General features: G+C 42.3%; 1 protein-coding gene across 2 annotated transcripts; it reads right to left on the bottom strand.

Annotated features, from left to right (window-relative positions):
- Window positions 1-530: 530 nt before the first annotated feature.
- slc43a1b (solute carrier family 43 member 1b) lies at window positions 531-14,940 on the bottom strand. Of its 2 annotated transcripts, none has more exons than XM_040187499.2 (15): window positions 14,749-14,940; window positions 11,661-11,819; window positions 10,711-10,894; window positions 10,552-10,607; window positions 10,117-10,193; window positions 8,206-8,298; window positions 7,754-7,887; window positions 6,377-6,519; window positions 4,124-4,270; window positions 3,866-3,901; window positions 3,306-3,438; window positions 2,955-3,084; window positions 2,791-2,864; window positions 1,948-2,071; window positions 531-1,851 (listed from the first exon to the last, which is right to left on the bottom strand). In XM_040187499.2, exons 2-15 carry the CDS (start codon window positions 11,812-11,814, stop codon window positions 1,624-1,626), a joined length of 1,713 nt encoding a protein of 570 aa, XP_040043433.2. In that variant the 5' UTR covers window positions 11,815-11,819; window positions 14,749-14,940; the 3' UTR covers window positions 531-1,623. The 2 variants fall into 2 exon arrangements, with proteins under 2 accessions (XP_040043433.2, XP_040043432.2); XM_040187498.2 differs by having other exon boundaries at window positions 6,377-6,522.
- Between the last annotated feature and the right edge of the window lie 771 nt (window positions 14,941-15,711).

The raw sequence follows: 15,711 nt of genomic DNA on the forward strand, positions 1-15,711 counted from the left end.
ATCCCTCGGGGATAGGGTGAGAAGCCCAGTTGTCCGTGATGGCACTTGGAGTGCAACCGCTACCCCTTGCATTGGAAAGGAGCCAGTTGGGGTGGTTTTGGCATCTGGTAAGATGCTGTGCACCTTCTTAGGAAGGTATTCTGGGCAGGGCAAGCCGGGGAGAGGCCCCAGAGAAGGCACAGGACAAGGTGGAGAGATCATATCTCCAACTGGCCTGGTAACGTCTTGGCCCGGGAAAGGGAAGTTTCGGGTTCCCTGCCCGTGATCCTATCCCCGGATAAGTGATTGAAGATGAGATTAGATCATGCTACAAGTTAAAATCTTTGTAATCTTTTTTGTTACTCTCCCCCCAGCTAAATAAAGAAAGAGTTTAGGAGAACAAATGTGCTAATAACCTCTTGATTTATGTTAGACCGCTGAATACCCATTTTTACTATACAAACTGTTTTGTATCTACATTTTGTCTTCCCTAACTTCCATAGAAAATGTTTTAGGAAGAAATCCTTAAATAACCAGTATGAACATGGAGATTGATTAGAGCAAGCAGAATTTTATTCTGAGACTTTAATCAATTGAAAAGCTGGTGTTATATAGACATGAAAATATGTCTGATTATCTTGCTTTGTCAAGATGACAAATAGTGCTCATTACTGTAACATACAGTATGTGTACGCTTACTTTATTGAATTATGTATCAGTAATGTTCATTAAAGGAGAACAGCGCCAACATAAAGGAATCTAATATGTAATTTGCACGGCCTTTGATAGTTCAATCAATCTTAATGATCATGAGCTACTCTGTTTGAAAGCCAGACACCAGAGAAGTGAGTCTTGTTTGGAGCTGGTCGCGGTGTCATCTCAATTATCCCTCCCAGTGCATTGTCCCAGTTCATTGAGCAGTTTCACTCTTTGTACACAATGACACACACAGCTGATTTTTAGCACTTTTGGATTTACGGGAGAGTAGCTCATGTTACCTAATATTTACAGACTTGTTTAGAAAAGCACATATAAAAGGAGATATACATTTTGATAATAGTTGAGCCCCCCCTTTAACCCAAGCAAGTTCAAACTAATTCAATAATCAAAAAAGTGCAGTTCCACTTCAAATAATGGCTGGCATGACTACAGTAATAGAGTCACTTTGTGAGGTAAAAGGTGCAGAAACATAATATGGTCCTTGCCTTTAAATGGTCTTTTGTCATTTAATGCTTGGATCAAGGGTTAGCGGACTGGACATTTTCCAAATCCTTGATCTATTATGCCCACTTTGTCCTTACCATCTTTAAAAATGTCATTTTTCAATGATCTCAAGATGGCATCTCGTGTTCAGCCCAAGGGCATTTTCTAAATGAGACGCCTGATGTTAGGGTTACAGATGTAACTTCCTGCTCCAAGGTAAACTTAACAACAAGCTAAAATGTGTCAATATTGCTGGATATGATCTTTGAATTTTCATTTGTTATAAAGACAGTTAAAAGAAGATTTTGCTCAATACGTCTGTTTTTTTGTTGGACGTCCTAGTTTTCAACACAGACAGAAGTTCCATCACCAGAAAACTGAACTAAATAATGAACAATATATATATAATATAAATCAATCACGTCGCTCCTCTCAATCATCTTAAACTGTATGCCCATTTGGTGAGTTTGCATTGGCCACATGCCCTTTGGTTTGACATTTAGCAGGCCCACTATCTGATTGGGTTAGAGGAGTCCTATCTTTGTTTGATTGGCTGGCAGCCAACTTATCACACTCTGCCTTTGTCCTGACCAGGTTTCTACGGTGATAGAACAGATAGCCTGGCAACAGGAAGCCAGCCAGTGAAAAGATGAGAAGGGCCAAATTGATCTGTATTAAGGAGAGACATGTCAGTGCATGTTAGAACACCGGTTATATGTATACAAATCCTGGTTGTGCGGGAATGTGTTTGTGTGTGCTCCCTACCCAGTAAGGATCTCCACCCAAGTGTCCCACCATCACTATGAACAGTGGCTGCTGAAGCAAGGCGAAAGCAGCACTGACCATTGACTGCATGCCGGTCAGTGTTCCAAAGTGGTTGGCTGGATACCTAAAACGGGAAGGGAGAATTATCCACAATCATCAGATTAAAAATCAAAGAGCAGTGATGTCGATCCAATGTCTTAGTTCAACGTTACATTGTAATTTGAACAAAGTAGGAGGATCAAGTTCCAATCCCACAGTTGGGGAGTGTAACGAAGTATATTTAAGTACAGTATGTAAGTACGCAAACATTTGAGGTATCTGTACTTTAGTTGAGTATTTCAGGTTATTTAACATTTCAAAATTCTAGTCCTCTACACCTCAGGCAAAGGGAAATATTATACATTCCACAAAACTTTAAGCAATGAAAATGTGAGCCGAGTTGGGCCGATTTTGTGTTGCCCCTATAAAGCCAGTACTGTCGTCAGTTGCTTATAGAGGGCAGAAGTTAGAATGTATTGATAAAGATAGTAACCGGGCTCACCATTATTTTATCCACATTAACATTTGGATTATGCAAAATGGGGAAACTAAAATACATTGGTACCCACCAACAATATTGTTTAAAACCAAACCGGCCAAGACATCCAGATTTAACCTAAACTGAGGGCTTATACATCTAGGCAGTTTAACAGGAACTAAAACCGTGTTCGCTTGTGTCCAAAGAAGGTTGTGTTCCACCCCGCCAGTGTGTAGAGTCGAGGCGAATTGCACAGTAAGTGGTCATTTTCAGTTGGTTCCTTCACAATTCATTTTCCATATAAAGATGTCATTGGTGTTACTTACACAGCAGCATAGAGTCCTCCACAGCAGGAGTGGATGAATCCTCTCACTATGGTATGCAGAACAAACGACACCAACTAATAGAGAAGTAAAGACAAAGAAAAGATTCATGAATGTCCCTTTGTTTTTGTTTATTCATAGGAATTGTAATGTTAACCTCTTCTAACCTGTAAAGGCAGGTTGTCAATCAAGGAAATGATTCCAAAGGTGACCAATAGGAGGTTGGTAAATATAAAAGCTCTCATCGCATTGGTCACTTTCTGGGTCTTTCGGTCTCTCGTTGGGGGATCTGATTGGCTGAAAAGGACGAACATCAAAGGAGGACGGATTGATACAGAGGAGGAAATTGTTTCTTGTATCACTTCAGGACCGGCGCGGTCAACATCCTAAAACTATTTCAATGTACATACAACATTTGAGAGAAACCGTCTAATGTATAAAAGATGAGCTGTGCAGAAATGTATAAATACAGCACAGGATGTCTAATCCTAAAGAGAAGCCCTGGACCCTCTTCATACCTCTTCTCTGTTTGTGTGTTGGCATTTTCCTCCTCACACTCCTTCAGCCTCCAGTCCATGATGTAACCAATCAAAGGACAAGTCAGTAGACACAGTAGCTGCATCGTACCGAAGATAGACGAGTAGAATCCAACTGAGGAGGACAGGCCAGGAAGGAGTGACGTCCAGAGGAGCAGTGGAGAGAAGTAAACCACACAGAAGGTTACCATTATATGAAGTATAAATAAATAGTGTCTTATTTGAATAATTCTGAGGTTAAAACACACCCACGTTTCTTTTCCCAATAAGGTCTACATGCTATTTTGCCAGTTCTATTATATTTTTATTCAATCCCACACAGGAAAACTAGAAATACTTTATTGTATTTGTTATTACTAATATTGCCACGTGTTTCTATAATAATGTATATGTCAATATTGGAAGTGCTCCCTCAAAGGATTGATATGAATACATATTAGAATTATGACCTGGACATTTAAAGACGTCAAGTAGACACAAACCACAACTCGAGGGACCAGTCTGGCCGTTGCAGTAACTCAGCGGAGCCTCTGAACTCTTACCTTGTTCCTCCACCTCCTTCTGCAGCTCTTCTGAGGCTGAAACAACAACACATCTGGTCAGCATTCACTACAGCTGGTCTGACTCAGGTCATTATCTGGTTTGGGTTGTTGGATACGATCAAGTTGAATGATTTGTCACCTACAGTTTCTTCCTTTGTACATTGTTAAAGAGGGAACCAGATAACGTCTGTGTTGTTATCATTGTTCGTCAATGATTCCAATTACTTACAAATATTTCGACTAGGTTATTATTCTTACGGTTGGGGTTGCCGTGGGTGACCATAAACTCCAGCATCTTGTTCATGGCACCCATGAAGAAGATCAGCCTCAACTGGGTCATTGCCATGGTGATGATACTCCACAGGAAGATGGGAGAGCACACAGAATGACAGAATGGCACCGAGCCTGAAGAAGAAGAGGGAGGGGAAATAATGTGTAAAGACGACTGAGTTTCCAGTTAAATTGTAATCCATGTAATAGATAGATGGATAGATGGATAGATTGATACTTTGTTGATCCCTCAAGAGCGAAATGTTGGTATCACAGCAGCATGTACAGGGAAGAAAATAGAATAAAAAGATACACATTATATACAATATAATAAGATAAAAATATTAAATTATTAACTAAAATAAAATAAACTGAAACAGAAGAATAACCTTCAAAAAGAGACAATAATAATAATTTGTAAAAGAGGAAGAGCAGCAGCATCACAGCAGTACAGGGTTGTTATTGTTATTATTTGGCCAGAGATGATTTATTTTAAAGTGTTATTATATAATAAAAGCCAAGTACAGATAAAAAAGGTAAACTTATGCTTATTCCATTTAATTTAGGAAGATACGCTTCTCCTCCGGAGCATGATGTATTTCAGGCTGAGAGAAGAACATTTTCTGGTTATTTTAAATTCAAATTAAATCACTTAATGTATAATACTTTACTAATTTATAATTACTTTCAGCTTAAAGTATTATTGCTTAAGGCAGAGGAGATTCCATCAATGTTGTCTTAAAAAACACAACAGCAAACACATTTTTAACTTGACTTTTTTTTTTCTTGCATAGGATACAAGCTATTTTAACTGTGATGCATGACGGAGTTAACGTTATAACCAAAAGCAGTTTGTTCTAAAGTCTTATGTGAATGTAAAAACGACATCGGTTACCGTCACATAACTTATTAGTTATTTCACAAACTAAGATGTGATGTTATATTTTATATTAGAACATTTCTATCGGTAGATATTCGAGTGAATTCAATTACTTAACGTTACATTTAACGGATCACCGTCCTCCGTCCTGAATAAGTGAAATCCTTGTCGGCCTGCACTGCATGCTGGGATATGCTGGGCCGCAAAGCATAGATCAGATGTGTCGTCCAAATCGGCTTCTGGAGGGCTGCGGCCCTCGACCGCGTTCGGAGGAGCCGACGGATCGGGACGGGCAAGTCGCAGCCGAGTCGCAGCGGAAGTGATGTATGCGGCCTACGAATGCGTCCTTAAGGATGCAGCCTAGCAACTTTGAGACGCAGCTAATGAGTAACAAGAGTTGTGGAGAAGTAAAATGTGTCTCCATGTTGGCAAAATTAAATCCTCTCGCAGTTATGATATTTCCACAGATTCATGTGTCATTTAATCATTACTGTTGCAAAGTATGCAGTTAACTGCTCCAGCTGCTGGTCGAACAGGCTGGTATCTGCTTGAGTACCCAATGGCGTTGATCTCCTCTCTAATGGTCTCGTTTAGCTATGTACAGCAGCATTGTTTCACATTGAAACTTACAACCAATAAAAGTTTGTTTCAAAACTCAGGTCATCTGATACGAAAGCTTTGTCTTTGTCTGACGCACACAGTTTTAAATTGAGTACAACGTAAACCAATCTGGGTCGGTGGGTCAAACAAGCACATGACTTTCACCCTGGAATAAAGTAAGTCAAATGTATTAATAGCGATGTTCACACACAAAAGTCACACAGTGCGTGACAAGAACGGTATTTCAAAGAAGAAATCATAAATTAGGGAAAGTATTTCAAACCAACAACGTGTTCTTTGTCTTTTGTTTCCTAAACCAGCCATTGAAGCAGTTTGAATTCACAACATAAAACAGTTTATGTCTTTGTGTGACGCAGTGTCAGCTAATCATTGTCCAACTCATTGATAAAATGTAAAATATTACAACTAGCACTGGTAAGTTACATTTTACACGCCGGAAAATCGTCGCCTTCTGCAACAATATTTTACATTTTTTTTAAGCAATCTGTCTCTTGTGAATCCTTATACTTTATTTGCAATACTAAATCTTGCTTTTTTCTTTCTATTTGCATGATCAAAGCTCCCTTTTCTCTTTCATTTGATGAGGCACAACATTACCGAACGTAAACATTGCTGCAGATACGCTGTTGTACGAAAAAAGAGAGCGTGCTTTCATTATCTGCATGAGCTAAATGTTGTTTCACACATTTCCACAAGGACGAAAGGTAACATAGATGTACAGTCATGAAAACGTTCCATACCCTGAGGTGTGCTTTGAGAGTCTGTCTGCTCAGGTTCTGTCTGCTTAGGTCCTATCATCTCTTCCATGACAGACACCTGGGCGACGTACCTGTCCCCTGTCCTCTTGTCCTCCATCACAAGTCCACTCAGTTTCACCTTTTTGCTGCTGAGAAAAGAGAAGTTCTGAAATGAACACCTACCTAGTAGTGATCCAATTACCAGATAGTAGTTTACAAGTGTCATCATCTCAAGAACATTTGAACCAGCTGAATGTTGGACATTCTATCCAGGATTTAAGTGTTCCATACATTTCACCATAGGTGCCCGAGCATGCAGCCATTAATGAGCACCGTGTTCAGAATCATCCACTGACAAAAGCCACTTAAACAGTGAACATTACAATTATCCTCTGAGCCTCAATCAGCGGGTCAGCGGTTCGATCTCCAGTGTCCATATCGATGTCTCCTACTTGACCCTTGTATCTACAGTACATGTTGTGTGTTTAGTGTTCTTGCAGGTGAACATCTGCCATCATTGTATGTAAATGGTTGTGAATATACATCACACCCATCCATCTTCACACCGCTTATCCTGCACACAGGGGGGCTGGAGTCTATCCAGCCAACTTTGGGCAAGAGACTGGGTACACCCTGGACTGGTCGCCAGCCAATCACAGGGCTTCACAGAGACACACAACCATTCCCGCACCTACGGGTAATTTAGAGTTACCAATCAACCTGATCCCCACAGCATGTCTTTGGACTGTGGGAGGAAGCCGGAGAACCCGGAGGGAACCCACGCAGACACGGGGAGAACATGCAGACTCCACACAGAAAGGCCACTGGGCGGCAATCTATCTAGTAGTTAGTAGTTGTCTCACATATTCAGCAGTTTGCGATACGCTTCTGCCAAAAAATAATTGCATGGCATTTTAAAAATCGTGACCTTTTGAATCATGGGAAGCACAGTGGTGGTTATCACGGTTTCCTCACTGCAAGAAGGTGTCCTGATTTGTAGGCCTTTCTGCGTGGAGTTTCTCTGGGCACTCAGGCTTCCTCCCACAATCATGCAGGATTAATTGGTACCTCTCTGATGGCCTGTGAATTGTCTGTCCCTGTCAGCCCTGCGATTGGCTGGAGACCAGGTGCACCCCTTCTCTCGCCCAGCAACCTGCAACCTTCTAAGAATAAACAGTTCAGAGGATGACCGACCGACCTGATGATGCGTTACTTTTTCAAAAGAAGAGATACGGCTGTGACTTAATCAAACACAAGGTCTCTTAAAAGTTCTAACTGAAGCCGTCTATGAAGATCCTGAACTTACGCAGGTTGTGGAGTGTCAAGGTGAGACGTGTTTTCTCGCGACTACAATAATGTTACTAGAGGATGTGCACTGACGTGTATCTGACGTCTTCAGGAGCAGGGAAGGATTCAGCCGGCCAGTTGAGGAAGCAGTTGATGAAGACTGTGCAGGCCATACCAGACCAAACCCACATGATGACGCGGAACGACACGCCAAGGTCATAAATCAACTGGAGGGTTTGAGGGGAGGACAGGTAAGGAGGGAGACAGATTGACGAGGGAAATATAATAAAGTCGAGATTAAAATGAATCATCCTTCCACCCTCTCTCTTTCTCCTTTTTCTTCAGTCCATGTTTCTGTTTCTACAACCCTTTTGTACTCAAAGCTTGCATGATGTACTTTCTACAAAAATTCATTTTCTAAAGAGCATTGGAAGAGAAATGGTTGCAAATAAGTTGCTGACTGAATATTTTATGATAAAAGTGCACATGATGATCATGTTGGTTTAAAAGAAGGAGTGTGTGTGTGTGTGTGCTCGTGTGTGTACCTTGACACCAGGGAAGGTGACGGCTGAAGAAGCGTAGGAGCCGATCATCAGGGAGAGGATGGTTGATCGTACATTCCCAAACATGTTAGGCAGCTAGAAGACGGAGAGAGAGATGAAAGAGAGAGTTACATGACTTCTGTAATACCAGAGTAAGATATGAACCACCACACCAGTAAGCTGCTGCTGAATCTATTAATCAGCTACTGGGAGACCTCTGACTTCCCTTATAGACACTTCTGTAGTCAACGTACACTAAAAAGACAAAATAAAGGAACATTAACCTGTGACTGCATCACTGTTATGAGTAACTAAACTAATGTCTATTCTCAGCCATTCAAATACACTTTTAAAACCACCAGTCCAGCTTTCCTCAAACTAGAGGATGCGCCCCCTAAAGGGGGTGCAAAGGAACTGAACTAGAACACTAGTCAACATGGGAGAAGGCAGCGCAGGGTATGACCTACAGGAAATCGCGGGGTTTGAAGTGCACACAAAAGCACACTGGCATCAGCTAGTTAGGTTAGCTGGGAATATACGGTGCTTACTTTAAGTTCTTATGAAAGAGCTTATTGGTAAGATAATACACACCAGACACAAACACAACCCAGATCTGGAATGACAGCAGTGAGGCCGGAATGACCAAGTCAAGTCCAGGACACGGTCTAGGTCACAGAGAGATTGGCAAGGGGAGCGGGTGTCAGAGGGTGTGTGCTCCACCCATGCTTTGGATTGGCTGACAGGCCGCATCAGAATTTAGACCAAGTGGAACAGCATGTGCTTCTTGGCAAAATGCGTGCACAAACACACACAAACACACACAGGCACACACACTCATGCAGACGGACACGGATGAACGTGTTTACAATTCCACGTACGTACAAAGCAGTCACAACCACACACACCCTACTTGGAACTTTCTGCCTGCACGTATGTGTATTGGACTTTGTACTTCATCTACTTCACTCAGGTTATTTTCTGCTCGACTGGTGATGCACACAGTCCGATGGGATGACCTTGTTAACTTTGACATTGAGGCGCTAATCATCTTTAAGTGAATCAGCAGAGATTATAAAATGATGTAATATAGCCAGTTGTCATTAATTCAAAATAGGAAATTATTAAACAATGAACTGAAATCAGTGGGAAAGACGTTTATGAGACGGAACAGGTGTAAGGCGTAAGATCCAAAAATATAAGGTGAAACGGGGAGGATATACATAAATATAGCAGTCTAGTTATATGTCAAAACAGAATTTGTTTTACATGTGTTATATTTCATTATTATGATTGAGAGCCCTGTGGTGCCCTCTATGACATGAGCTATTACTGTGTAACAAGCTAATAATTAGTCGTATGCTTGTTATTGACAAACATAACCTGGTGCCTTATATCAGTGTTCTAATCCTGATTGAATCTGCATCGGCATGTTTATTGTCCCTGAACAAAAAACCAAGAGATTGCAGTTTGTGACTACTTACTTAATTAATTGCTGTCATGATACTGGGCATGAAAATATCAACTACGGGTTAGAGGAGCGGAATGCAATGCTTTTAAAATAAAGACATTATTTTCCTCAGACTGGTTGTCTGAATACTCTTATTGGTCTGCGCTGTCATTATAATATAGTCCAGTATACTGAAATGTAGTATCCATGTAGCACCTGCCATTGAAACCTCTCTTTGTATAATATGGGACCTTTAGGTTGAAGTATTGTTGCAGAAAGTGCTTTGGGAGAACTGCTGCTCCTTCGTCATGATGAGCCAGTTCAGATGCTTCATCAGATGCTTTAATGTTGAAGTATTTTTCCATTTGAGGAACCATTTCTTAAGTTTGGTTTTGAATACATTTTGACACTCCTCAGCTAGGTGCATGTGCAGTTTGTGGGCGTTTGTGTGTGAGTGGGAATCATACTGTGAGTGATGTGAAGGTCAGACAAATTCCTCCAAAGCCGTTGAAGGAGACAGCGAGGAAGATGAGGCCTGACAGCACTGAGGGGAGAGATGGAAATAAACAAGTTGAAAACTGTACTGGTTCAGCTTTATGTACATATATATAGAGAAACTATGCACTCAGTTTGGGTATTCAGTGTTCCTTCGTCTCCAAGTGACTTTAGGTGCTCAGAGCCAGTGTCTTCATGTGACTGCTCACTGTCCTTGTCCCGGTGGAGTCTGTTTTAGATGTTTCAGTGTCTCCAGACCTCACAGCCAAGCTGCAGTGTTACCATAAAGGATGATGGTGAAACTACAAATCCTTCCTTCAATCCCTGTATCTCCGTGAGAATACTGCGCTAATGTAGTAACTGGATGAAGCTGGAATTCAAGGTTTGACTTGCTGTGTAGTCCTTACCTGCGGGGTCATGTGCTGCAGTAGCTATCATTGCACACGAGGCTGCAAAACATGAACTGAAATACACACAGGATGTCAGAGCACACGTGGGCTGGATTTTTAAATTTAAATTCTCATCTTTGGATAAAAAGCAGGTAACAAACGGAGTGTCTATCTCACCTGCCAATGAGCCTCAGTGGGCGAGGTCCATATCTGTCCATCAAGATCCCCAGGGGCAAAGTGGCTGCACTCAATAGGAACGAGCCAATGGTGAAGCCGAGGTTCAGCACCTCTTCCTGCTCCACACAGCTCCGCCAGTCTCCACCCTCCACAGAGGTCACGTTTGTGTCATCAGTTACGTTTTCTAAGTTGGGTTGAACAAGTCAAAGGAGGATACAATGTTGAAAGTAGACAACCAAACACAAGACTTGGTAACTTAATGAGCTACACCACTAGTAACAAGACAGTCCCTAGTAACTGAGTCAGTGTTACAGGTTCGGGGCAAATGGTGGGTCTGAAAAGTGAAGCCTCTTGCTTTGGCTCTGAGCGCCATCCAGGACGCCTCCTCGTGTTTTACAGAATCACTCTACTGCTTATTTATTACTGTGGAAAACATTGTAAACACTTTAAGTCTTCTGATTGATCTCAGTTTGTAAATGTAAACCCTCCATGCACACCAAAGTTTGTTACATCTGTCGATCAAGCAAGACAAAACCAACCAGCTTGTTAAACTAACGTTTTGATGATTTTCATTTTCATGATGAACTTCCTGATGTTAAAATCAGACAAAACAAAAGTTATTTTAGTTAGTTGTCTTGTGATCTAGTTCCTCTGGATAGCATAGCTCTGGTATCAAGTAGCACCGTAAAGAATGTCTTTGACCAGGGTGTGTCCTTTGACTCACAGGTAAAGCGGACGTCAATGACGGCCTTAAAGACTTCACAACATCTCCTCAAAGAACCAGAAGCACCATTCCAGTGTGTTTCTTCACACAGTCACAGGCACCACATTCACAGTCATGTCAACATCTCTAAGTCAGTAGACTTGCAGTTTTTAAATGATCCAGTCTGCAATGGATGTCAATGGAAGAGCACAGCACTGCCCAAGAGCTAATTGGAGTGTGGAGTTACCGATGCAAAGGTGGGAATAGAAGCCTTCGTTCTTCAGCATGATGAGCAGTGAGCCCCAGCCCAGCAGAACAGCAGAGAAGAGCAGGTTCTCTATAATGGCTGTAATTGCCATCCACCACCTTCTCCTGAATGCTTGGGCCAAGCTGGGAGCCATGACAGCTGTGCACATACAAGAAGACATCAATGAACAAAACAGTTGCAAACCAATAATCATCTCGTAAAACGTGAGGATATTCTGCCTCTGGGGAGCTAATCTCTCATATTGAAGCTATTTTTGTAAATGTATTTCTGAATGCTCAAGAAGGTCTTGTGATGGCAGGGATTCTTAATCAAAAAGCTTTTTCTATTGCCCCCCACCTGCTGACCTCACTCCCACTAACCAACCGGTAAGTGATCAACACCTCCTTCCTTCCTCCAATGGAGAAAGGCCTCACAAAAATAAGCTTGAGGCTTTTGCGGGGCCACAGTTTGGCTTTTGTTGCTGTTCAACAACTGACATCCCTAAGAACTTTGGATATTTCATTTTGGACAACACCCTCTGCAGAATATTTCCATTCCACAATATGGTATGACCTACTGAGGGAGTTAGGGAGGGACAACTGAGTGCGATTCGGTATGTTTTTGTTTAAGAGAGAGAGAACACCGCTGAGATCTGGAATCAACTGAGTAGACTTGTAACGAATTTTTGTAATTTTGGGCAATTGGTTTCATCACGATAAGATCATTGGTGAGAACAAAAGGACACCATTTGTAGTTAGTAATCCCTCATTGTAAGCAGATAGTGTGTGTGATTTTTAGCAGTAACTTGGTGGCTGGTCTACAGAAGGACGTTTGACTCACTACTACTGTGGCTTTGTTGTCCTATCGGACTACTGTCATTTGTACCAATGCCACATTCCCAGATCTCAAGACTTTGGTGGGTAAAAAATGAACAACCCAAGTTTTAATAAATAATAGTTCCTTCAAGCACATCTGTCCGCTCAAAATAAAATAAAATTTTCCTTTTATTTTCTATTTTCAGCCCATGAGGATACATACATTTGGTATGAAACCTTCCAGAGAACCCTACCGAGGACCTTGCATTCTGTCACCATTCGACACCGTCATTGTTGCATCAGTTACACTGTGTGGAGCTGCACGTGTAGTCAGCCGTGGGCTGTCATGCAATCTGAAGGGACGCATGGGGAGGGGGAAGATGAGACCACGCAGGGAGGAGCTTGACTCCACTTGACCTTCTACTGTAGCTGGAGTGCATGGCGTCCATGAGCTGGATCTAGTCATTTTCCTGAATTGATCTAATCCATGTGCGCGCACACACACACACACACACACACACCCACAAACGTTCCTGTTGATTTACAAACCATTGGACCCGGTGTTCCTTCCAGCTACGAGTGTGCAAATATTTGATTAACTGACTGTTGAGTTTGTGTTGGTGTGAAGAAAGCAGTAACTCAGCCTATACCAATATGGCACGTGTTTGAACACAAGTCCAGTGGACCACAGAAATATCAGCCTCTCTCTTTCTATATCCCTCTCCCTCCCATTCACGCACACACACACTTACTCACTCCCAACCTATCAAACACCATTGGTCAGTGACCCTACGCCAAAGCTGTGACTCTGCAGGTTCCCCTGTAGGGCGGCTGCAGGACGTGTCAGGGACGGCGTGTCACTTTACACTTGGTACACGCATCACAACGTAGTTCACTTTGTTTTCAGGTAAACTTGTTCATGGTTAGGTAAAAACAACTACTTGGTCAGGTTTAGAAAAAGTCCAATGAGTGTCACGTAACATATGTTCATTACATACCTGGCCCACACACTAACATCAGATGGGAAGGGAAACGCTGATATTGATAAATGAAAAAAATAAAAAAATAGATCATTTTCAATCATTCTTGTTGTATCAACGTTTATGAGAGCTACTGGTTAATGGTCCCCATGGCAACTCTGACCGTAGCACCTTTGGTCTTCACTTTGGGATTCCTGGCTGTAGCTGCTAGTCTATGTGTTTATTCAAATATGCACTGTATAGTATACAGTCATCTGCAGCAGGATATGATAGGCTGGATATGTGCCTATATAAATGCACGCTTTCACAGCAGCTGGACGTTCCAGACTGGTTTTGCTTCCTTTGTTGAAGCATCATGACCATTGACTCATCAAAGGGAGGAGAAGCAGCCTTCACTACTGGGTGGCTCACCAATGATACACTTGGCTACACCTGTTGTTTCTATCTTGTTTCAAATGCACCAATGTGACTTTTGAAAGAATCAATAACACACATAATATTCTGGCTCGTACAAATGAAAAGTAATGCCACGCTGACTCCTCTGTGCTCTAGCGCTTCACTTTATCCCCTACTTGTCACCTGGGTCAACAATGGCTGCTGTTCAGCTAAGGTTACATGGGCATGGAAAAATTCTCTAAGTGTGAGTAAATCAGAAAAATCCTCCTGAAGGACTAGAGACCCTTTTCCAGCTGATGCCGTCAGAGATCCGTGTGTGCGCCCTAACGCACGTCACCAATGTTTACAAATGGTAACAAGGTGTTTTTGGCGGTCCGACTTGCCCTCCAGGAAACAATGACCATAAATGTCTAAAAGTTGTTGTAAATAGAAATATTAGAACTTTCCCTAACACGCTTTTGATTGCTACTTTAGTTGTAATGGATTCTTATCACGAACACGCTAAAGTTGAAGATGTCAAAGCCTTTGACAACGTAACACTTGGCAGTAATACCTTTTCATAAATAACCTTTTCCATGTCAAAAGGGACACTAACACATACACTAATTACATTACATGTCATTTAGCTGACGCTTTTATCCAAAGCGACTTACAATAAGTGCATTTCAACCATAAGGAAACAAACTCAAAAGAAGAAGAGTGTATTTTTTTGCCACAAGTTGCATTATATCAAAGCGAGTGGGATCACTGAGGGGACCGGAGGCTGGTGGCCCGATCCCGTGCTGCCCCACAAGTAGCTCTACAGGACCCGTACAGCAGCAGGAGTCATTAGCTCCTCAGGGCAATGTGTGTTGTATCCCCTTTGTCTGCAATCAGAACATGTTGAAAGACACTTACCTTTTGAGGTGAGCTCCTACACAGTAGATGATCTATATTTATATGCTGCGGACTGGTTGTCGTCACTCCCGCTTCTGTTTGCTGACGGGAGAGTTTGCTTTTGTTTTGGATTTGAATCTTTCCTTCTGTTGTGAATGTAACGCATGCTCTCCCTCCCACTGAGTGGCAACTGTATTCAGTGGCACATGTGCAACTCTCTCTGTATAGTGTGTCTATAAATGGAGCTCCAGACAGGCCCGCCCACTGACCTTAACACACACACACACACACACACACACACACACTTTTTTAACTTTGCAGGAGCAGGACAGAGGCTTCGCTAAATGTGTCGGCAGCTAATGGGTCTTACAGTCTAGACAGATCCAAAGTTCCCTGTGAGACTTGTTAATGAAGTGAAAGGCGGACATGTCATGGAACCAGAAAAACTCTTTGCTTCCTGAACGTTTCTCAGCTGACTGCAGTGACAGTGATACACTGTCCACCTCCTCCTTGGCCCCATCATGTGGTCAGCTGCAGTACGTCTATAAGCTTCGCCGGGGGCCAAGATAGGAACTCTTGTTCTTAGGAATTCTGGTATAGCTGAACGCTGCTGGCTGCCATACAGGGTTATAAGCCCCCCCCCCCCATGCACGGAACCCGAGGTTTCAGCAGGAGGAACAGCTGGGTGTCGTCAACAAAACGATCATAGGAGACATTGTATTGTCTGAAAATAAACCCCAGCAAATAAAATGGGCCTAATACGGCGCCGTGTTGTCCTCCCATCCTCAGAGAGATTCACTGATGTGGCCTCCTCCCTGGATACATGAGCCAAACAGCTGTATGTAGTCATCACATCACCGCAGCAACCATTGTTCATATGCCACTGGCACTCGTCCTGCCACCACCGATGTCCGTCTGGTAAATGTGTTCGTTCCCCGTGGCTGAGTATTTATAGGACAGAAGTATCCACAATGAGTTTTTGTG

Source organism: Gasterosteus aculeatus, chromosome 9 (assembly GCF_964276395.1).
Source record: "Gasterosteus aculeatus chromosome 9, fGasAcu3.hap1.1, whole genome shotgun sequence".
Classification (NCBI taxonomy): Eukaryota; Metazoa; Chordata; class Actinopteri; order Perciformes; family Gasterosteidae; genus Gasterosteus; species Gasterosteus aculeatus.

What these genes read in the sequence shown, in the direction of transcription:
- slc43a1b (XM_040187498.2), bottom strand. Translation starts at nt 11,814, where the DNA reads ATGGCTCCCAGCTTGGCCCAAGCATTCAGGAGAAGGTGGTGGATGGCA. An exon ending in TGACCTTCACATCACTCACA is followed by an intron (nt 8,299 to 10,116) that starts GTATGATTCCCA and finishes TCCGTCTTCTAG; the next exon opens with CTGCCTAACATGTTTGGGAA. An exon ending in CTCTCAAAGCACACCTCAGG is followed by an intron (nt 4,271 to 6,376) that starts GTATGGAACGTT and finishes CTTCTTCTTCAG; the next exon opens with GCTCGGTGCCATTCTGTCAT.